At 35.2% G+C, this 22,623-nt stretch overlaps 1 protein-coding gene across 4 annotated transcripts; it reads left to right on the plus strand.

Annotated features, from left to right (window-relative positions):
* The first annotated feature begins 931 nt into the window (after nt 1-931).
* Nucleotides 932-21,226, plus strand: CycG (cyclin G). Of its 4 annotated transcripts, none has more exons than XR_002010012.2 (8): nt 932-1,529; nt 5,063-5,189; nt 6,315-6,452; nt 8,332-8,597; nt 10,365-10,563; nt 12,287-12,495; nt 14,699-14,905; nt 17,493-21,226. XR_002010012.2 is itself a non-coding variant. In XM_019058357.2 (7 exons), exons 1-7 carry the CDS (start codon nt 1,775-1,777, stop codon nt 17,545-17,547), a joined length of 1,002 nt encoding a protein of 333 aa, XP_018913902.2. In that variant the 5' UTR covers nt 1,641-1,774; the 3' UTR covers nt 17,548-21,226. The 4 variants fall into 4 exon arrangements, 1 of the variants encoding a protein (XP_018913902.2); XR_011899153.1 differs by having other exon boundaries at nt 932-1,524; nt 5,062-5,189; XR_002010011.2 differs by lacking the exon at nt 932-1,529 and adding an exon at nt 1,638-1,782.
* The last annotated feature ends 1,397 nt before the right edge of the window (nt 21,227-22,623 follow it).

The raw sequence follows: 22,623 nt of genomic DNA on the forward strand, positions 1-22,623 counted from the left end.
CCTTATGTGCGCCTCTGTATCCAATTCTGAAATTCCTCTCATAATTTTCTCAAAAGGAGACCAACCATGGTAGTTCCCTTTTTATACATATTCGGAAATTTTCTTCACTTATTCACAAATACCGACCAAAAAACTCACAGATATATTTGGGCACCTACTTCTTTTTTAAAAAAACAAAGCATGATCGGAGGAAATGAAAAACACGATGCAATATAAAAATAAGCATTTCGATCGCATAGTCATCGTAATATTCAACAGAACTGAGAAGGAAAAGTGCATAAAATCCATTTCCTAATTTTCCTTTCAAAAATTTCACTTGCAAACACCGAGAAGAGATTTTTAAGCAGTTTTCTTTCAGGTACATAAATATAACACAATCTATATTTTTTGAACAATGCAAAATATATTTATTTCATTACATCCCTACGCATTTTACGACTTCAGGCGTCGATGTTTGAAGTCATTTAAGCGCCCCCCCCCCCCCTTCCCGCCTACCCGACCCACATTTTAATATGCAAAATAATATACCAAGCCTTAAATTTACTACTCACTTTACATTTGTTTTTGTGTTCTTACTTTCCCCTCCCTCCGAGAAGTACATACTATTTATTTACATGGAGCCCATCGCTGTGCTTGAGCAGCTGATTTCCAACAGAGTTGCCAAATATATAAAAATAAACGATTAACTTAGACTTCACCCGATGAGTCTTATAAACAATACGATGTAAAATAATGATTACCCGAAATATACTTAACAAATTCCAAGGCATTGCTTGGATATAATTTTAAACTTGATCACATCAGCCTCTAATTTCTCTTAAAATTAATGTAGTAAGTATGATTTCATTATGTATTATTCCTCGATAAGATTTAAAAAAATATTCCATTTCAAACAAAGGCATCTCCAACCGTCAATGCACAATTACGCAACCTTGCAAAGTCAGGAGTTGAGCAATGGCCGTATGATTTCTCCTGTCGCTACCTTTTTGTTCCATCTTTTATTAGTTATTTTAAAGTTATATTAGGTCCGTGATAGTAGGTTTTAGTCTGTATTGACAAAATTAATATGCATTTAGTTTCTGTTAGTACGTCGCATTATATTACCCGGAGAATTCTTTATATTTAAATTTGTTGGCCTATTTTGTTAGCAAAGCCATTTACTTGATCCTCCATTACCGTTAAATTTTCGGTTTAGTCTTACCTATTTTAAACGTTTGTGGTGCGAGTTTTACCAATTTTGTGATCCAAAGTGAAAAATACCGGAATCGCTCTCTCACGGTGATCATTTTCGTGATCGTTTATTTTTGTATGCGTTCAAAGTTCGTTATCCTTCCGAGTCCTTTGTTTCCTTATCCCAAGCTCATCCGGAGTAGGGACCTATGTTCTAAATTAGTAAGAAAGTTTCATTTTTACGGCTCGGAAAATCGGGACGCGAAGATGAATTCAACTCCTCAAAACTACAGTTTACTGTGAAACTCAAAGCGTGCTACGATCCCCGGCTTCTCAGTTCAATTGTTCATCTATCTATGGTAAGTGCCAATTTCGCTTCATCACACTGAGCTACCCCTGTTCTCAATTTGTGTTCAGCTCTTTGATAAACATCATATTATCAGCTACCTCTATGATATCTTGAATACACTAAACGAGCAGTTCGTTTATGTCTCTCAGTAACTTTTCACTACATCTCCCATCACTTTCTAGTCTCTAAGGCCCCAAACCTCACTGATCAAAACTCATTGTCCGATGCATCTCCTAAAAATTCAGCGCTTTCATAATGACCAGGTAATGCCTTTTATGAAATGATTTTTTCCTCACTCCTCACCCTTACTTTCAAGTTTTATGAGAGCACTTTATTTCACCAAAATCAGGAAGATATCTGGTTTGTCTTTCTTCATGATACCGTTAGTTAACCGAGGTGAATGAAGTACTTAGTCAAATTTCAAGTTGCGGCTGGTTGAACCTCTAATCAAATGTCTCCTAGCCTTTGTATTTGAATTGACGGTTAGATTTCACTTCTGCTGTAATGAACAATCAAACCTTTCATCTGCGTGTTCAATCATGCAAGGGACATGAACTGTCTGAAGACAAGAAAAATTGATCTGAAAATTTTAGCAGAATTTTAAGTTGCATTTATTTTTATAGTTTTAAAAGTTAACTTAATACCAACATTGCTTCTGTCTTTCCTTGTTGAAACAATGAGTGTTTAGAGCTGTTAACATATTACAGTGCCGTAAATTTACTGAAGCAGTCAGGCTGATGATCATAAGAAATGGCAGCTTTTTTCAATGTAATTATAGCGCAAAACGGAACTCATTTCAACAACTTACCGCAGAGGCTATGCATCTCGTTTTGCAGCATTCCGTTAAATTTCATTTCTGATAACAGGTCAATTAGCCCATGTATTTCTTTGAAAATTAATGTAATTTTTCTTACATCTACAGAGTAATCAGTGAACATTTAAAGCAATTAATTGGGCTTGTTTCCCTTTCATTAGCGACAGTACAAGATAGGATTTTAAAGCTTCGAAGCTCGATTGCATTGAGATTAATGGTTCCAAATTTGAGTCATTGGTGCAGTACTTTTCAAGTTCAGTAACCCTACTTCACCCTCTTCTGAATTATCTAGAGTTCATAGTCCTGTCAGTTCCCACTATTTGGATACACTTAAACCCCTCTATCCTTTAATCACCTACAACTTTGGATTGATACGGTCTTCTCTAGAACACTAAGGATTTATTGTTTGATCACTTGGAATAGGTCCCAACTAGATTTAATATTTTTCATAATCAATAGCATTACATTTAGTATGAAATAGAATACAATTTTTAATATCATAATATTTTTTATTTGCTAAATCATCATAGCTGCCTTCAAACAGGGATAACTTCTTTGTTCTCACTGTTGTTGTAAAGTCTGGGCTGCGATTACTAATCCATATCGATGGTGTAAGTTGGAAATCCCATATCTCGGTTTGCGATGTAGCAGGCTTCCTGTCATACTTTATTTTTTATACGGAAAACCACTCATTGGCAATGCTTTATAACTGCCGTGATTTTCCTTTGCTGCGGAAGAAAATTCGACATAAACTTCTAGGAATCATGTCAATTTGTTCTCCTTTCAAAAAATAACATAGAGGCGAAGATTTTCAGACACCGCAAATGAGATATGTGATGGCGGACTTACTTAAGCCGTCAATATGCTTTTTGAAAATGATGATTACAGGTAACAACATGTAACCCTCCTGATTGGTGCTTACATTTCAGTAATTTTGCCTTTAAAGTTTTCTCTTTGTTAAAGTAGGTATGTGAGCAATTCTCAAAATATCTTAGAGCATCTTCGTGTCTCCTCCACATTCTTAAATTTTATGCCCCCAACCAATCAAATGCTCAAGTTTCAATTGCTTTTCTTTAGTTGAATGGTAGAATGTTCATAAAATTTGATGTACTGATTTTCCTCTTAAATATACCAATAGATGTCAGTAAGTATTTGCAGCTGTTGTCTCTGTGTGATAAGATAAGAATTAGACTGCAAATTTGTCAGAAGAGCGCACTCTTCATTCTATTGAAAGAAGGGAGGTACTGATATAACTTAAGTCAATATTGTTGAGGATTTTGAGAGAATGCTTCATTGTAGTTAGATAGCAAGATTTTAAATTTTTAACCGTCAATTATGTATCCTAAGATTCTGATACACTTGAGTTCTAATATTCAAATGCGGATAATCAGCCAGAGGCTTATCGACTATCTAACTGTCCTCTAAGTGTTTCCATTGTTGAAGAGTTAGAATTTTCTCAATTAGGTACTTAAGTGTGAGAACTTTAATTACTTAACCCTTTCTCAAGGAAACCAAGTACTTATTTTTGAGAAGATTTAGTATCAGTTCAAAATTTCTCTTTTTAATTTTCATTGGAAGAGTTTATATCGTGTAGGTATGTGAATTGATGTCGAGTCTCACTAGAAAATCCTAGATATTTATTTTGGGGCTCCAAAATTTCTGCTCAGGTCTCATCTTATTTTTTGGGAAGTGACAAAACCAACTCCATCTTTGAAATTTTCAGAAAATATTCTTACATTAGCGAAAGAAGTCCAAGAATTTTATTAGAGATGACCAAAATAGGATGTCATCAAATTATTAAGCATGACGGGAAGTGTTCAACACTCTAGACGGAGAAATGTATTTTTCTAACTTTATCATTAATATCGCTGTTAGTCAACCTTCACTTTCACTAGTCAATATTGTCTGATGGATGTTCCGACCGCGGTATCTGATTCCACCATTATCCTTTTGATTGTGGGCAGACAGAGATAGTAGAGCTCCTGTATCAAGGTTCACTTGACTCTTAGTCTTGTATTTGAAGTGCCAAACCAATTATGGAACTCAGGCCTGTGACTTGTTTATCAGGATTGAATTGTGTGGGAGTTGCCAATGAGATGCTTTAGCCAGGTCTTATCATTACTTAATTGATAGCCTTGAGCAGGACTTTTGATCATGTTCTAAGGAAAGAAATTCATGTGTTCTCAATCAAATTAGTTTGAACCACTGTTGTCTTTTCACATGGAATTCTTCATTTCTGCGATAATTACTCTTTGTAAGGAATGAAAACTCGGAAGACTTGTACACATTACCCTATTAACTTTCCATGTTTACTATCTAGAGTAAATGAGATTTCAAGTAATGAAAGTTAATAATTTCAGAGCCAAACCAAAAAAAAAAAGTAAATTTGGATACGGAGTCCAACTTTGTCCCGATATTTGAATGAACAGTTTTATTTAAACTGTTTACGATGCCTTTCTAAGACATTTTTGTGAAATGGCGTCAACTGAATAATTTTTCTCAAAGTTGAGTTTAATTTTCAAAGATTAAGCTAAAAAATCATTATTTTCTTCCAAGATCAAAAGTGTGATAGCATAAGTACTCACTAGAATAATGTAAAATGTACTTGCTTAGGAAATATTTAAAAAAAAAATTTCCTCTTCTTTTCAATTATCTCAGAGAGTTTCTCGTAGATTTTAAGCGCATTTCCCTGTATGAAGAATTTTCTAAATTTTCATGTTTGCTTTCAGGTGTGTGGCGAAGATGAATAATGCCATGTTGCCTGAAGCTTTAAAACCTCTGGTGGCAGAGCTGCAAGAGGCATTGGCTTTGGAGCATAAATTTGTGCCAAACTTACAGTTGATCTCAGTCAGCCAGGTTTGTATCAGCTTGTTGAATTTATTTAAGCGTATTTGGATATTATCGTTCCAAACTGTAATTACACAGTCCTACTTTGTGGTGATTATATGATCAGGAATTCCTAGGTTTGATTCATGGCTGAATGGGTTTAAGTTTGATGGTCTCGCAAGGTTCAAAGCAAGTTGATGACGAGGGATTAAGTTAGAGAGCTCCTAGCGCAGGTTCAGCCCCTGAAGGCTCTCTGAAGTATTCAGGTAGTATAAAAAGCGAATTGCTAAATCATATTTCAAATGTGATTACTTACAGATAAGAGACTCAAGGTATAATATTCCACGTGTCCATAATATGGCCGAAACAATTATTTGTTCACCGAATTCTCATCAGTGTTCATTAAAATCATGTTTAAGAACAAGAACGTTTTTTAAAACATTTGATAATATTAATATTTCTGATGATGGGTTCTGCCCAAAAAGCGTCTAAATTATTATAAGATAAGGACTTTTACAGCTAAATTATAGAAGAAAATGAAATTTCCTAGATAAATTTCAAATTTTAAATAGAGTGGCATTATCAGTAAATTAGGTAGAGGGCTGTGGATAACCAAGCACCAGAGCTGAATAAATTATTCTAATGTGAAAAAGTTGTTTCTAAGTCTTAAGGCTAAGAATAAAGGTAAGACTCATCATGCCAGCAAAATCACTCCCAAATAAGAAATTAGTAATGTCTAGGCTAGACGGTAGAAAGCAATAACAGGTTTTAACCCCGCATCCATCTCAAGACTCAATTTCTCAAAAATGTCATCAGGATATGAAAACTTTTAAGGTGAGGTATTGCCCAGTGTTTCAGTGAAGTAAATCAAAATATAAATACCTAAATTAATTAAAAACGAAAAAACTCTTGTCATTGAGATGGATCAAGTTAAAATTAGTCCTTTTATTAATTAGAGTAGTCAGATGTTACCTACTTAGCTTTTAAGGCTTTTGACTGTTGTGAAGCTTTGCTGCAACACTGGTGACATCTTAATATCTCAATCACTGAAAGTAGCCTGCTGAACTGTCCTTTTGAATGAACTATCAAACTATTACTTTTGCTCCAAAATTTCTTGTATGGAATTGAAATGTCTGTTTCTCTTTTTTTCATCAGGAGGGAGGCGATATAACCAATGGGATCCGAGATGGCTCTGCTCATGTCTTACGATGTCTGAAAGTTTGGTACGATTTACCAGCAGATGTTCTTTTCACCGCCATTAATTATATGGATTGCTTCTTGACAAAGATGAGAGTAAGTACCTGTCATACTTTTATTTCTCCATTTTCATGGTCAAGTATCTTAAGAAGTTCTTTAATTTCTTACTGAATTCTGTAAAGACTTTTAATGAGGGCCCACAGCATAATTGTTTATACTTTGATAACGGCATTAGTAAGTTCGGGGGAAAAAGTTAATCCATCGAAAATCTGAAGTTGCGGTGATTGTGTCACCTTATTTATTAATAATATTAACCAAGCAACATTGCTTCATGGAACGAAGTGATCAACCAATTATAAACTGTCAACAAGTCAGAAGATCAGCTTTCAGCTCTGGGAACTTGCGATCGAGAACTCAATTTTAAGGTTACGTTTATATCCATAACTAAGCATGTAAATGAAATGTGATTTCACACCCAAAATAAGTTAGGTGCAATTTCCAAAAATTTCCCATCAAAACGTTTCCATTTACCCATACTTACTGCTGTCAACCTCACAACATATTTCTTCTATTTTGAGGAAGTGCAACCTGTTTTTGCACTATTTTCTCCTCTACATAATAGAGTGCAATAATGTTCTTTGAGAGTTTCTTGATTGGGGTGTTCAAACAAATTCTTGATGGAACGCTATCGGTATTGTCTCTTACCGAAACTGGTGGCAGTATCGACAGTTGCGATGATATCGTTAACAGCCTGCCTTATTGGAGTTTTGAGGGCTCGCACTCAATGCATTGTTGCCTTGTGTGTCAGTTTGTCTGATGGCCTGGCGCGGCGGCGCGTAAAATAGATGTACAAATGGCAACAGCTTATTTTCGTTTGCTCTGAAAACTAAGATCGCTATCGGTAAGAGCGCTCTTATCGTAACTTTTTTTTGATTATTTTCATGGTCAAGTATCTTAAGAAGTTCTTTAATTTCTTACTGAATTCTGTAAAGACTTTTAATGAGGGCCCACAGCATAATTGTTTATACTTTGATAACGGCATTAGTAAGTTCGGGGGAAAAAGTTAATCCATCGAAAATCTGAAGTTGCGGTGATTGTGTCACCTTATTTATTAATAATATTAACCAAGCAACATTGCTTCATGGAACGAAGTGATCAACCAATTATAAACTGTCAACAAGTCAGAAGATCAGCTTTCAGCTCTGGGAACTTGCGATCGAGAACTCAATTTTAAGGTTACGTTTATATCCATAACTAAGCATGTAAATGAAATGTGATTTCACACCCAAAATAAGTTAGGTGCAATTTCCAAAAATTTCCCATCAAAACGTTTCCATTTACCCATACTTACTGCTGTCAACCTCACAACATATTTCTTCTATTTTGAGGAAGTGCAACCTGTTTTTGCACTATTTTCTCCTCTACATAATAGAGTGCAATAATGTTCTTTGAGAGTTTCTTGATTGGGGTGTTCAAACAAATTCTTGATGGAACGCTATCGGTATTGTCTCTTACCGAAACTGGTGGCAGTATCGACAGTTGCGATGATATCGTTAACAGCCTGCCTTATTGGAGTTTTGAGGGCTCGCACTCAATGCATTGTTGCCTTGTGTGTCAGTTTGTCTGATGGCCTGGCGCGGCGGCGCGTAAAATAGATGTACAAATGGCAACAGCTTATTTTCGTTTGCTCTGAAAACTAAGATCGCTATCGGTAAGAGCGCTCTTATCGTAACTTTTTTTTGATGGAACTGTTCCGGTAGCTTACCAACAACTGATAGAACAGTCCTATTTCTACGTATGTGTTTTAAAAGAGAAAAATTAACTGAAAACTTTGGGCCACTATCTTTTCTCAGAAAGGAAGGGTGTATGGAAAAGGTTGGGTATTTTAAATTTAGAGTTGCTGCAATACATCTATCCTCCCTGAATCAATAATTTTTTTAAATGTTAATTTTTTATATTAATTATTGTGTTACAGGTCAAACCTAAATTTATGGCCTGTATCTCTGTTGCGTGTTTCCAACTAGCCTGCACAGTTGTTCCCGGAGTCACTGTGCCAGATGCTACAGACTTAGTTAGCATTTCGCAGTGCAAATGCTCTGCAAGTGATCTAGCCCGTATGCAGTCGATCATCTCCTCTAAGCTTGGAATACATCCAGATAGGCCACCTATCACATCAGCTACTTTACTTCGATTATATCATAAGTTATTCACAGCTGTCGATGCGAGCGGCCTTTATTCAAGGTACCCTTTATGATAAAATTTTAAAGATAAAAAGTTTAGATCTTGGGGGAAACTTAAATTTAATTTTCCTCTGTTGCCTTGGTTCTCTCATTTCTACATAGTGTTCTAAAAGTATTGTTACCAACTCTGTCATGAGCCAACGAATGAAGCTAACAAATTGTAAGTTGGATGAGCCTGAAGATAACTACATTAGATTTTCTACACGACCTCATGAAGCTCCAAAATTTACAAGCTTATAGTGATATTGAATTTTACAGAATTTTTAATAGGAGAAAAACAAAGTAGTGGCGATTAGGTGCCGCAGAGCGCCCGGAGGCGCTGTAAAGCGACTCAAATGTATGTAGATAAACAAAGTTAAGTGGAATTCAGCCCCACCAAAGCAAAATGCTGACAATTAGTGTTACCGTCAAGTGTTTCACTCTTGTATAGGACTCGTTGCTGAGAAACAATCGGAATTTATGCATCAAGATAATGAGCGTCTGCATTTGTTAAAGTTTCCCGGTGCCTGATCTTTGGATTATGGTGAAGCAACTTTTTTTCTTTGAGGCATTTTTAATAGTGATGAACTCACTTTTTTTATTTTTCACTTGACAAAGCAGGGTGGATTTAACACTTTATGTGAGGCAAATCTGAAATTTTGCTGTAGGCAACAGTTCTGGATCACAAAAAGCGATCAGCATTTTGGAACTTTTGCACCCTCAGATAGCTTTTGGCACCAAATTCCTGAGAAACTTATCTGTGACTGTCCCTAAGTCATTGGCTTTAAAAACACATATTTGAGTCATCAGCACAATTCAAAGATGAGCTTCTGTACAAACATTTTGAGACATATTGGTAAAACGAACCAAGTAATAAGGGTCTCAAGTTTGCAGTTCAAAAAACATAGTTTTTGAAGTGAAGGAGAAATGCTCTCAAGTCTGGCTCAAATCATTCATTTTTGCCTTGTGTTGGTACCAAAATCAACTATATTGCGTTTAAAGAGAAAGAAAATGGAATAACAAACAATACCGATCTAGGCAAGTCAGTTATTTCTGAAGATGAGTTTTGGAGCTATACTCTGGAGTGACGTGAAGCTGGTTGTTTTTGTGGCAGGAAATTGAAATGCAATGTATTTCTTATGGGCGCAGCCAATGTGACGTCACATTCTTAGGCGAGGGAGTGGATTTTAGAAAGATGCATAATGACTGACCTGTGTAGTTTGGTCTGTATAACAATGTTAAAAATCCGACCGAAGTCAGAATTTCAGTCTTGAAGGAGGGACCACAGGGTCGTCGTTTACTTTAATTTATTTTGTGAACTTGAGTTTTCTATTTTCTGATTGTTCTTTCTTATCAATTTAGTTCATAATTCGTTGACTTGTTTCTTTTGTTAGTTTTAGACTTGGTTTTGTTCTTATTGCTTTGGACTTATCCTTTGGCAGGGTTTCCAGTGGTCTGGACTGGAAAATCTGAAAAGTCAGGGAATTATGCAAGCAGCAGTTAGCATAAGTCAGCGAGATTGAAAGGAAAAAATTGTAGCAGTTTTGCTCAAAGTTCAGAGAAAGTCAGAGGATTAAAAAAATTTGGTATTGGAGATAAAAGCAAATATTTTCTGCAGGAAACAGGGGAGAAAGGAGCTGGAAAATGTAGAAATTATGGAAATCCTGTTGTCGGTGTTTATCCAAGCACAATCCCTCTAATGTTAGATTTGGCATTGAATCCCAGCATTGCCGACATGCATAGCTCTTTAAGGATCTACCCTAAATTAATACCCTCCTTATGATTTCAGTGTTGTGGAAGAATCAAGCTTACATCAGCATCTTGAGATAATCGCATGTGACACCTCTTGCGCAAATTTTAGGCCCAGTGAAATAGCTCTGGTTTTAATCTGTTCACAAATGGATCTCGGCGTGGCACGCTTATCTACTCCTCATCCAATGATCACAACACTGATGACTTTTGCAACCAACTTACAACACCTTTGCAAGGTACTGACTTGAATTATTTTTGTAACCTTCATCAAAAATTTAGTGCGAAGTTTAAAGCCATCCTTAGACTCATTATATCGTCTTGTTGTTACTTCCATCATTCAATTTTGCTTATATGGTGGGAAAACAGTTCTATGAAATGTTTTAAGACATAATTATTGTGAAAGTTGAAAAGAAACATATCTTGCTTTGGAGTAATGTATGGATCATATCCAATACATCAAACAGGCATACTATCATTAAAATAGTATAGCATTAACAGCAAGATACCACTTATATTGAGATATTATAGCACAAATGAGATAGTACATGTAACAAGGTGAAGAAATGGTGCTGGGTCCACACCATTTCGCGGGGAAATCAAAGCCAAGAAAAGTTCCAAAAATTATAATTAGAGTCAAAAATAATTTTTTTAACTCTGATGAGTACCAGTACAAAACTGAGGGGGGGAGAGCGTCCAGCTCAGGCAGTTTGCATTGGAATATCATGAGTGAGACATCGACATCAATTGGTTCAATATGTAAACTGAGCCTCAAAAGCCAATTGACGAATCTGTGGGAACAGGTTTTCGTGATTAATTTTTTATTCATACAGGGTGTCTAGCGACCGGGAAAACCGGGAAAGTCAGAAAGATGAAATTGGTCAGGGAGAAGTCAGGGAAGAAAAACGCAAAACCGGGAGAGAAGCGAACTCCCATCAAAGATCGCGATTTTTTGCATCACTTTACGGCGCTTCGATATTTAGCCGTGCAACGCTCTCTCCCGGTCTGAGGTGCCATCTGAACCGTTAGTGCTGACTTTCTTCAACTTATTGGCCTTTAGTTTTTGACAAAACCCACATTCACATTTTTTAATGTGATTCTTAATGTTTTGAATATTCACTCATTTTTTTCTTTGTTTTCACTCAATCCCCTCCTGCAATTTGATCATTTTTAACAGCTGCTGACTTTTTAAGAGTATACAAGTTTCACTTTCTGTTCCAATGATTTTTCTTCTTCTAATTCATTTAGTAAGTAAGTAAGTAAGTAAAGGCCGGCGCCCTCAAGGGGCCAAGGCAACTGTCAGGAACTTCGCTGTCATGCACCCCGAAGTTGGGCCGTGCTCATTAACTTCGTACTATTTCTTCCTCTATTTATTTAATTCTCGAAGTTGCAAATTTCTATAAGGTTTTTTGAAGTAACAAGCAAAGATCTTCCAAAGCATTACTATTTAGTACAAATTATGATGTAATAGTGGAAGAAAGAAAAGAATCTTTTTTACGAGAGTCTCCGTTGACACCCAAAGACCGCAGAAAGGTTTTATTCTCAAATTGTAATCCATTGCTTTGAAGGGTGGAAACATCGTACAGACTGAATGCAGATCTTGGTAAAAGGTCATAGAAAGTCAGGGAGAAAGAAAATTTAAAAGGTCAGGGAAAACCTTGAAAGTCAGGGAGAATGAAAAGAAAAATTTGCTAGACACCCTGTATGAGCACTACATGGCAATGTAGTGAGATCGTTAAAAACTTCCTCTTTTTCAGCTTTTCCAACTTAGATCTTAAAATTTTTGTTCAAGGTTATGTTCTATTAAATTGAACCGAAGGATACAACAAACCACTATCAAATACAATCCATTGCAGTTTTCTCGTCTTATTTTATCTTTTAAAGTATAAGGTATCCATGGTGTTTACATGCATTTGATCCGACTGCAGTAATTAAAATATTTTATCTTTTTTTTGTTCTCAGATAACAGAATCTAATTTTTATCGGTGCCATGAAGCAGTTTTGTGTATAATGCAGAGGTATCACGCTCAAGTACAAATGCCATACCGGCAAAGACTAGTCTGGAGGCTATCTCAAAGAACACTTCAGTACCTTCGTCCCACTGACAAATTGACTATGACTTTACCGACTATTGACGAACACGGTCAGCTACAACTCCCAGTTTGCGCCAGGTAAGAGTCTTTTCTAAGAGCATGAACAAAGCCATGATTGTTTCGATCTGTTTGAAAATGATTTGCTAATCTGCACTGCACACCTCTGAAGGAATTTAACATAATTGGAATGATGAATATCATTCTCAAGTCGTAAATTCAGCTTTTCATATTTTACTTTCAAGTCTTATCAGTGTTTTCATTGATGTGGTGGACAAGCATTGTGGCAGACAAGACTAATCTAAGTTAAAATTTCAACAACTCTTGGTTAAGTAATGAATCTGTTTTCCATTGCATGAGTGACTTTTAAATGTTGAATCTTTTGAAAATGCTGACCAGAGAGCTCTTCTTTCCCTTTTCTCTTAAGGTAACCTTCTTAGAATGCTGTTACTGCCTGAACTGTAAAACTCAATTATTATCTATTTTGTACTGCTGAGCTAAATTTCACTTTGTTGCTGAACTTCATGTGAACTTACATCCGTGCAGGATTACTTGAACTGTACTGAAGGTTTATTTATGGATGATTATATCCCCCGCAGATTGTTGGACAAGTTTATGGTGTCTAGTATGTAAGTTTGTCAACTAAATAAATTTCTCCTTTATTTTCACGTTGTGAAGAAAGAAATTGATTCCTGCAAGCAACTTTTACTTTTAGAAACTCATAATGTCAGGTTTTCTGGATGTTTTGTCTATGATTATCCATTGTAGAGAGATTTTCTCTTTTTTTCCTAGTTGGCGGAAATGGGTTACTCTTTGAAGCTTTTCAAAATTTTCTGACGAGTCAATAAAATTTGTTTTTAAAAGATCCCCAGCAGAAGTTGTACTCCAAACATGTAATAATAGAAAATGAAGAAAAAATTTTAGTGACGGAGCTTTTCCATGCTGCAAGGATTTGAATTTTGAGTATGCACTTGCACTTTTGTGAAATTTTTCAAGAAGCACAATAGTTAAACTGGTTTAATTCAATACAAACTTCCAAGCTCAATAAAAGCTCTGAAAGTTGAGGCTAATGGACAAGATTGTTTACATTACAGTGTGAGTCCACCTTTATATCTAGTCAAACTCTCCATGCTCAGATTGAGAGTAAATACATTTGCAGTGTTGACACTGTGTTCGGGGACTCAAAAGCTGAAGCAATGGTAACCTTGCTCCTATCCGTGTATAGAGAGTTTGATTGAATATAGAAGTGGACTTTCGCTGTAGCGTATGCAATCCTCTCTATCACAGTCAACTTTGAGTACTTTTGTTGAGCATGGGGGTTTGTTTCCAAGAAAACCAGTAGCATCATAGTGTTTCTTGTAACATTTAACATAAGTTAATCACTTAAATCGTAAATCCTTGTAGTATGCAAGAGCTTCACAACCCCCCTTTGTTTGCTGTGTGTATCAGCGTCAACATGGCGTAACATCCTCTAACCTACAGTTTGGTGTTCTATCTTTGGTGTGTGATAATATTGTTGGAATTATTATTTTGTGAGTCCTCCCTTCAACATGAAATTACAGATTGAAAGCGTTTCGTTTGTTCTTAAAGGGTGATTAGGTAGATTAGCTTTTAAAGTTATTATAATTTTGCTAAGTGGCATTGGTGTGTTTAAAGAGAGAGTTCTTTTTTTCAAGTTTTCAAAGTACTAGGAATTCTGTTGGTGTATGTATTCAGTAAGTATGGTGAGTGAAATTGAGATCAGCAAAACCAAGCTAAAACTGTTTTTTTTTTTGGTGTATTGAAGTAATTTAAATTGTGTCTGGCAAAACTTATCGTGGAAAATGGTGCATCTAAACTAATTGTGTATATGCATCGAGAAAATAAAAACTAGAAAATGAATCTAATAGTACCAACAAACGCTTGAGTTGTATAATTGGTACCATCACTCAGACATGGTTTGTGTGGCTTTGAAAATTCCCTGATTTTGAAAATTTTTTGAAAGGCTAGAGAGCGCTTGATTTTTTTAAAAGCTCTTTGATTTTGCTCTAGATAAGTTGTCAGGGGTTAATGCTCATTTACTAGAAATGGCAAAGCATTTGGAGTTAAATAGATTCTTTGGATACTGGATAGATAGTGAATTTGCTTTTAAAGCCCACACTTCTATCTCCCAAAGTACCGTTATCAATATTTGAAAGTGAACCTCGAATCAAAAATAAGTATGAGTAATAATGGGCCAAAGAGTTGAAAATTGTTTCATCCTGTGGGAAGGAAACCAGCCTTTCATGACTGCTTCAACTTTCAGGAACAAGCCTCGAATGACTGAAGAATGGGAATACTTGAGGAAGTACAAGAAACTGGAAAGGAGGTGGCGGTGTGTTGGAATGTCAACTAAATACCTCGGTCCTCCTTAAGTTATTCTTTCAAGAAGCTTTTTTCATTGATCTCTCTATATACTCCCTTAGTAATTTTCTGATGATTCTTTAGCTGTCTCCAAGGTTTTGTTACAATGGTAAGAGCCTTTTAATGTACGCTTTTTGTAGCTTTTATAATTATAAAGTTGCTTCTGTTCTCTGTTGATTCGGCTACTGCACCAAACTTTAACTCCATTCATCAAAGTCCTTCCCCCCCCCCCCCCCCCCCACTAGTCAATTGTAAAAACATAGAAACAAGTTGTGCTCAATGGTAGGTCAACATCAAGCCTCAGTGAGAGATGTGTTGGCCAAACTTCGTGTGGTTTTGTGTGTGAAGGTGTGTGCGAGTGTCTAATGATGCCCAAAATGAATCAATTACTATATGATTAATGGGTCAGTGGCATCCACTTTGATTACTTAATTTTTTGAAAGCACAGAGTGAAGCATCACAGTGAGTTTTTTGAGCATCAGGGAATTTTTTTTAGATTCTTTTAACCCTAAATGGCGAAAAAAAACCCATCCTGAAAATGCTGTTAGTGAGACCGGCTTGAAACTATTTTTTTGGCGGGCTCTGGTGATGTAGCCAGGCAAGAGAAACAGCATTTGCTGATTGGTTGAACTTAGCATTATGTGTTGCCTTATCACGCCAACTCGACTGTCAGCTTTTGATTAGTCGGATCTCCTCCCCTCAGAAATGATTTTATGTATTAACTTTTTAAGGGATCTGCCGTTTTCTTCACGAAACTTGAACTTATGTTTGAAGAAATGTCCCACACATCCACTCAATGTCCACTACATCCTCGCAAAAATTCCTTGCCACTGCCCCACTTAAAACTTAATGTAGTGAAGTACCATCAAGCTTCTCGTTATTCCGATCATGTCAGTAAGTTTGTTGTATCCTACAGGCTGGGAAGAAACAAGCACTGTTTTAAGTTGTAGTCCTATGGTCTGCTCAGTACTGAGTTGCTTCCAACTTATCTTGCATCAAAAGAAATTTTCTTCTCAAGTTCTTACCCTCTTGACAGCCTGTTATATAACTAATATTCTTCGGTGTACTTTCTGTGTGAATCATTGCTAGTACATATTTCTTCTCATCTATTTCTACTGCCCGCATCAATCAAAGAGTGCATTAATTTAAGTCTTGCAACAGTATTTTCTGCTGTTCATCTCTTTTTTTTGCTCTTGCATCTCAAATTATACTTTTTGAAAGCATGTGATTCAAACCTTGATCTTATATATCCTGTATTGATGTCTTTGGTGGCAGCTAATCTGTTCAAATGGCGTTTACCAAAATCCTTGAATTCTCTTCCGTAAGGGAGAAGAGTATGTTTTTGTGATTTATAGTTTACATTAAAAGAAACATCCACAGTGACCTTTTTCACCCCTTAGGACTAAAATTCAGCAGCATGCTAATGTGTTAGAGCTATTAAGTATCATGACTATCACCCACCTTTAACCTTCAACACACCTTAAACTTGCCCATGAAGCTTCACAGTTGAAACGGAATAAGTAAAGTGTAGGAATAACTAAATTTGATAGAAAGCAACAGAAAGTTTAGGTCATTAAACTCTGTTTCGGTGACTTTTTTACAACTGAGCAAGTAACTAATTTATCAAAATCTGCTAAAATTTTTTTTAAAAAAGGAGGTTATGGAGAGTATTCGGGTATGAGAAAACAAACAAATCATAAAATTACTGTACTAAATCATGTAAAGTTGATCGAATTGCTCAGGCAGTTGAACCGACAGAATTTTGTAATTTCATAAAACATGGAATGTTTTTGCTTAAGGTGGTGTTCTGCAAGGTATAGCTGTTGTAATGATTGGCAGGTCTACCATCTAATTTTTTTTCTCCCAGGACGACAAAAAGAAGAAAGAGAAGAGAGAAATTTCAGGCTACGATTAACAGAACACTTTTAACCATTGCCTGAACCTGACCAAAACTTAAAATTCCGTGGAATAAGACAGTGTGACTAAACAATTATCTGCTCTCTTACGCATAAGAATACTGTTTGCTATTTATCAGCTGTAGCAACAAGTTTTCCAAAGCATTTAAGGAGCTTTGTAGCATGCATTAAGCCAGTTTGGCCTGTAAATATACTTGTGTATGGCATCATGATGAGAATTTCAATGGTTTATCATCACTCTGAGCTAATATTGTAGTACAGAACTAAAACTTCGAAGGTGGAATCTCCCCACTGAGAAGAAGGGCTATCCCTTTCTGCGAAGTGCTAGAATAACCTTGCTGTAAAATTTAAAGTGAATGGCACTCGGTACATTGCAATAAGAATAAAAAAATGTGTAGTTGAACTAAAAAACGTAACATTAGGTTCTGCTCCATAAGGCCTTTTTGTATTTTCCATTTTTCATGTTGAGCTAAAATAGTAATTTGTAGGGTCACAAGTGAAAATAAAAGGTAGAGACTTCCGTATAGGTTTTTTCATCGTAGACGATTTATAGTTCCTAGTGTGGCTCTCATTTCGTAGTCATCAAGGCTATGCTTGGTCTAAGGCCTTTTTTATTTGTTTTTTAGAATGAATCCAGCTAATGGTAACATCGATGATAATTTTTTTAATTGGTTGAAGGACTTTTGTTTATGCTTTTCTCTGTTTTTGGCTCAGAAAGCAATTCTTAATTCTTTGTAATTTAATATTAAAAATTAATGAGATATTTTGCTTGTTTTTCAGGATGGACCGGTGTGGCTCTGGCTGCAGCTGGGATGACAACAAATGTTCCTTTTGATTAAATTTTTAAAGAAGTATTAATTTTCAAATTCCTCCTACGATAACTCAGTTGAAGATGAAAAGAAAAGTAAGGAAAGCTTATTGTATTAAACTGTAAATACAAAATCCCCATCTTAATTTATTATTATTTATTTATTTATTTATTTTATTTTTTAATTTATTTCTTTGTTTAGTTGCTCTGAACTCAAATTATTTATTTCTCTTTCATCATATACTCATTTCATATACGTCTATTTATAACATGTGTCAATTTTTCAATATAGATGTATATTCTATTACTGGATATTTTTTTTTCTTAGGTATGTTCTTTTCTTTTCTTTTCTTTTAATTTTCTTTTTATTTTTTTAACTTGAATATGAAAACGAAGGCATCAAGTGAATATTATTATGAATATTTCTAAATAATTTATAATTTTAAAGTTCGTGATTCATCAAAAATTTTAAATTTTATCCATTTCGCTGTGAATTTGTCTAGTTATAAGTCTTAGCAATGTAAAATTTATTTAAATGAAGATTTTGCAATGTTTTTGAAGCGGCATAATTTGAGATAGGTGTATAATCAATTTTATGTGTACAAATTACCTTAAATTATGTAAATTATCGAATCGTGCTTATTAAGATGATACATTTTACTGTTCGATTCCTTTGCTTTGACTTTAAATCTCTGTTATCCCAAAAAGTGTCGCTCTCCTGTCTGGAGGCTCCAGAATTTCAGTTATTTCTTGTTAAATTTTTTCAAATTCTATCTGCTGTAAATCTAGTGAGCAAAGCTCTGCCAAAAAATTTCCAAGTCTAAGGAGCACTTAGGCATGTATATATCTATGTGAAAATTTGACAAGCTTTTAAATCTTGGAAATGGATAAATGTGACGGTTTCTAAAAATACATTTGAGGTCAAAATGTGTTAGACTCGGAAGATAAACGTTTTTTGTCAACATTAACAGGCCATTCTGTCAAATCCGTGAATTAAAACGTTTCAAATCTTTTTGAAAGTAAATAAGTCTATTGCTTTCAGCATGATTTGCTAAAATTTTAAGAAAAGGAAAATCGTCAGCCTTATTTCAATATGAATGAATTATTGAATTGTTTCTTAGCCGTATCTTAAGGTTCACAAGTCTTGAACATTATTTCAGCCAGTAGTGAATCATAATCTGAAAGCAATCTTGGCCATAATTCACTCTAGAGCATTTTGCCGTGCCGAACAGTGAATGGAACAGCTTCACCACAAATTCGGCGATTCTGTGAGTTGGTGTGGACGGTGCGGGGTACAGAACAAGCATGTGTTGTGCGGTGTGGCAGAGCTAGCTCTAAAGACTGTTTTTAAATCCTGAGCCAAAAAAAACTTGGCTCCACTAGGGCAGTAGTGTAGGGTAGATTAGCGCCTATGCACTGTGAAGCGGGAGTTATGCATGAAAAAATTAAGCAGTCCACACTGCTTGAACATACGCCTGTATGCTTGTTTACTGTGAAGCGCGGCAATTTGCTCTAGTCTGGATTTAGCTTTGGATGAAGCACTTATCGTCAGTGTCAGAAATCATCATGTTCAAATATTCTTGTTTTTCAAGTAGGACATTTTCTCATCAGTAGCTGCCCAAGGAGGAACAAAATGAATGTTTGTGAAATGAAATTTGAATCAATTTTACTGGTCTTAAATCGAATTTAAAGATCTCCAAATCCTTCATGTTCTGCATTGTAAATTGGCATATTACCAGCATCACTATTCTGTTCCCTGCATCTTCAATTTTCTTTTATCTCATTTTTTACTTTTGACCACTGTGAATTTTACCATACTGTTGGTATCATATCCCGAGCGGTCATTGATTCAAATAAGGTTGAGGATTAATGGTTATGATGATTTAAAAAACTACAATAGATTTAAAGTTAGATCTATGTTTTAAATACTACAGTAATATTACTGGCACTCTTGAATTCAATGTAACTCAAGAATTTGTTTTGTTTGTTTCCGTTTCTTATTTTTTGTCTACCTGCTTTCGACAATTTTGGCAAGATGACCAGTTAGTGTCTAAATTGTATTGCTATGATCTCAATGGGCAAATCTTGGTGGAAACATTTGCGTTTTTAGAAACTGAATCTGTACCCAAGCTGCATCAATCGCATTTGCATGTTTTTGATGTAATTTATTCTCATCAATCTCTAGACCATGAATGGCATGAACCATCATCAGTGCAACATTGAGAAATCATTCATGGGAAAAATTTTTAATACCAAGGTTAAATCTGTCGTAAAAAGCTCTCGTGAAGGAATATAGGTTGTCTCTTAGCCTTTACTTTCTCGTGTAAAGCCAGGTTTTGGGACCATTAAACTTTGAAAGGTTGTTGGATACTATATGATTTCCCAGAAACCAATAAGCACACTAAGAATCGTCTCTTAACTCGTGTATTTATTTACAAATTTTCTTGGAATCTTGATTTCCAACTGTAGTATTTGTGATCTTGTCTTTTAATGGACGCTTAATGTTTAATACCGTCTCTGACCATTCATTGTAATGTATGACAACTGACACTCAGGCTTTAATTCTGCAGCGCACCAATAGCTCCCCAGTTGTGTATTTCAAATTCTATTACTCCAAGGAACCTAACAGGTATCCCTGTATCCGTAGATGTTTTTCTCTTCTATTCTCTGTTTGTATTTTTATTTTATTTTTTTTTATCTTGCATCAGTAGATATCGGTTACTTTTTAAATTCTCTGTCTGCAGCCTTATCTATTTACTGTACAAGACAAGTCAGAGAGCCAAAAATCTTCTCATGGACTTCCTTTCGTCCTTCTTTATGTTTTTTTCTATTTTCTGGAAACCTTAAGCAACCAAAAACTTACATACTTTTCAAAAAATTATCTTTTCACTTGCCCATTAGTTTTTACTGATTGGTATTCATCTTATATTTATTTATTTATGTAGTTATCTTTTCATTGATTTATCTATCTGTTTATTATTTTAAAGTATTTTAACTCTTTTGTTAAATTTTTCCAAATCTTTTATTTCCTAAATCACCCAAATTAGTTTTCGGATCAAATATTTCTTACCTTTGCCATCTTTACACTATTTTTTTCTACTGAAGCCCCAAATGCATTTGCTTCTATTTATATAATTTGTCATAATGAAGGAAATTTTCTACTGAATTATGTCAGCCAAAGCATTTTTATCTTCAATCAAATGCCCTATCCCTTGGTTTGTTTTCATTTTTCATTTCATTTATTTTATTTATTTTTTTTTTAAAGAAAAAAAAATGTGTTACTTTTTTTGAGAAGAGAGTATTTATTTATCCAATTTTTTATAAACCCATCAAAAATATTATATTATTTATATGTAAATTATCTTCAACCCTTCTTTTCTTTGAAGTCACCTATTTGTATGAATATAGAATGTTCGTATTTTAACTATTGTATAAAATCATTTTTTAATAGTAGGAATCAATTTAATTTTTTTCTCCTCATTTTATACCAATGATAAAAATTTATTTTAAAATTATCGTAGTTCATATTAAAATTTCAGTTATAAGATCAACTACTTCTATCATTTAGTGTAGAAACTTAATCATTAATTGCTGAATTGAATTAGTATCTTGATCACACTCAAATGAACATTACATCCTTGTCGCAATGTACCTTACCCCGTGTATTTTATAAGATAAATAAAACCAATTTTTGTAATTTTTTTTATCTCTTGATTTTTCACTCTTTATTTTCCTTTGATTAATTAATTTAGTATCTTCTATGTCATTAAACTTTCCATTGAATAAGTAATTACATTAATGTCTTTTCATGATGACTGCTGTGAGAATAGCTAATGATTGACATAAGTGTAAATTATGTGAAAAACCTAGTTGCTTATTCAATGCTATGGTTACAATCAGACAAGAATTGATATGCATCTCATTCTTTGGCCATCTAAGTTGACTCCTGATCAGTAGAATTCCAATCGGTGTGATAGGGAACCAGCCAATCAAAAATAAAAATTAACTTATCAAATATTACTATTACTGGAAAATATGGTGGATTGCTATCCAATTATTTGGGCCCAAAAGATTAGCAAAAGTATCAGACAAAATAGAAGTTATGGTGGTTTGCGAAGTCTAGCCCCAGAACAGCCTTTTTAAAATTTAAACTGGGCACAAAATTGTTGAACAATAATCCCATCTTGAGCCCGAATCTATTGGGCAAGTCCCGTAGGTAGTTGCTTAGACTGCCATGACAGCAAAGAGAGCAGTACCTAAGTGCTAAAATGAAGTTTTAAGAAAGTGGGCCCAGAGGTGTCTGAGCAGAAAATTTATCGGAAGAAGCCTCTGTTATTTGCTAAATTGCCACTAATCATCCGAAAGACTCTTCGAAATCGTTCGAATGATTAAAAATTGACTGGTCTTATTTCACATACATAAAAAGGATGTCATTCATTTTCATGTCAGGCTAGTGTTAGGCAAAACAGCCGTAAGTGCTATCTTCAGCATGCTTTCATGGCGCGACAGACAGATTTTCAGATTAGAAATTGACAGAAGAGGGCTGCACTGTACTTCAAAGCACTTCTTCTTTTATTGGCTCTCTGGAGGAATAATGTCACTTACTGCTGTTTTGCCTAAAACTAAGTCATTTTTTTTGCGTACTTACGGTCTTCTCGTAAATAAAATTCAACACTTACTGCTTCCTTCGCTCCAACAACAGTAGAGGCGAAAAATTTCAGAAGGAAGAAGTAGACAGTAGAAAAGCTTTAAGAATTTCTCATTTAGGTAATGAAAGTACTGAAACGCTGACAAACTAGTGTTTTTGACCCCTTGGTTCGAGAGTTCATTGAACGCGCGTTTTTCGCCGAACGCTGGTTCCAGCGGACTCGTGGAGCTTTTTGGACCTAAAAATCGGACTCAGTGGATCATTTCCAAGAAGATAAGCTTGGTTTCAGCCCGATCGGAGAACTTTCGATTTTGACCCTAAAAAGATAGTCCATTTAACCCCTGTCAATTTTCCTCAATTTTGGGGAGGAAAAAAAATTTCAAGATTAATGTCGAATCCTACGTAGTTTGAGGCGTAGAATCGATTGTGCATGGTCCCGAGGCTCGGCGAAGCTC

Source organism: Bemisia tabaci, chromosome 2 (assembly GCF_918797505.1).
Source record: "Bemisia tabaci chromosome 2, PGI_BMITA_v3".
Lineage (NCBI taxonomy): Eukaryota > Metazoa > Arthropoda > Insecta > Hemiptera > Aleyrodidae > Bemisia > Bemisia tabaci.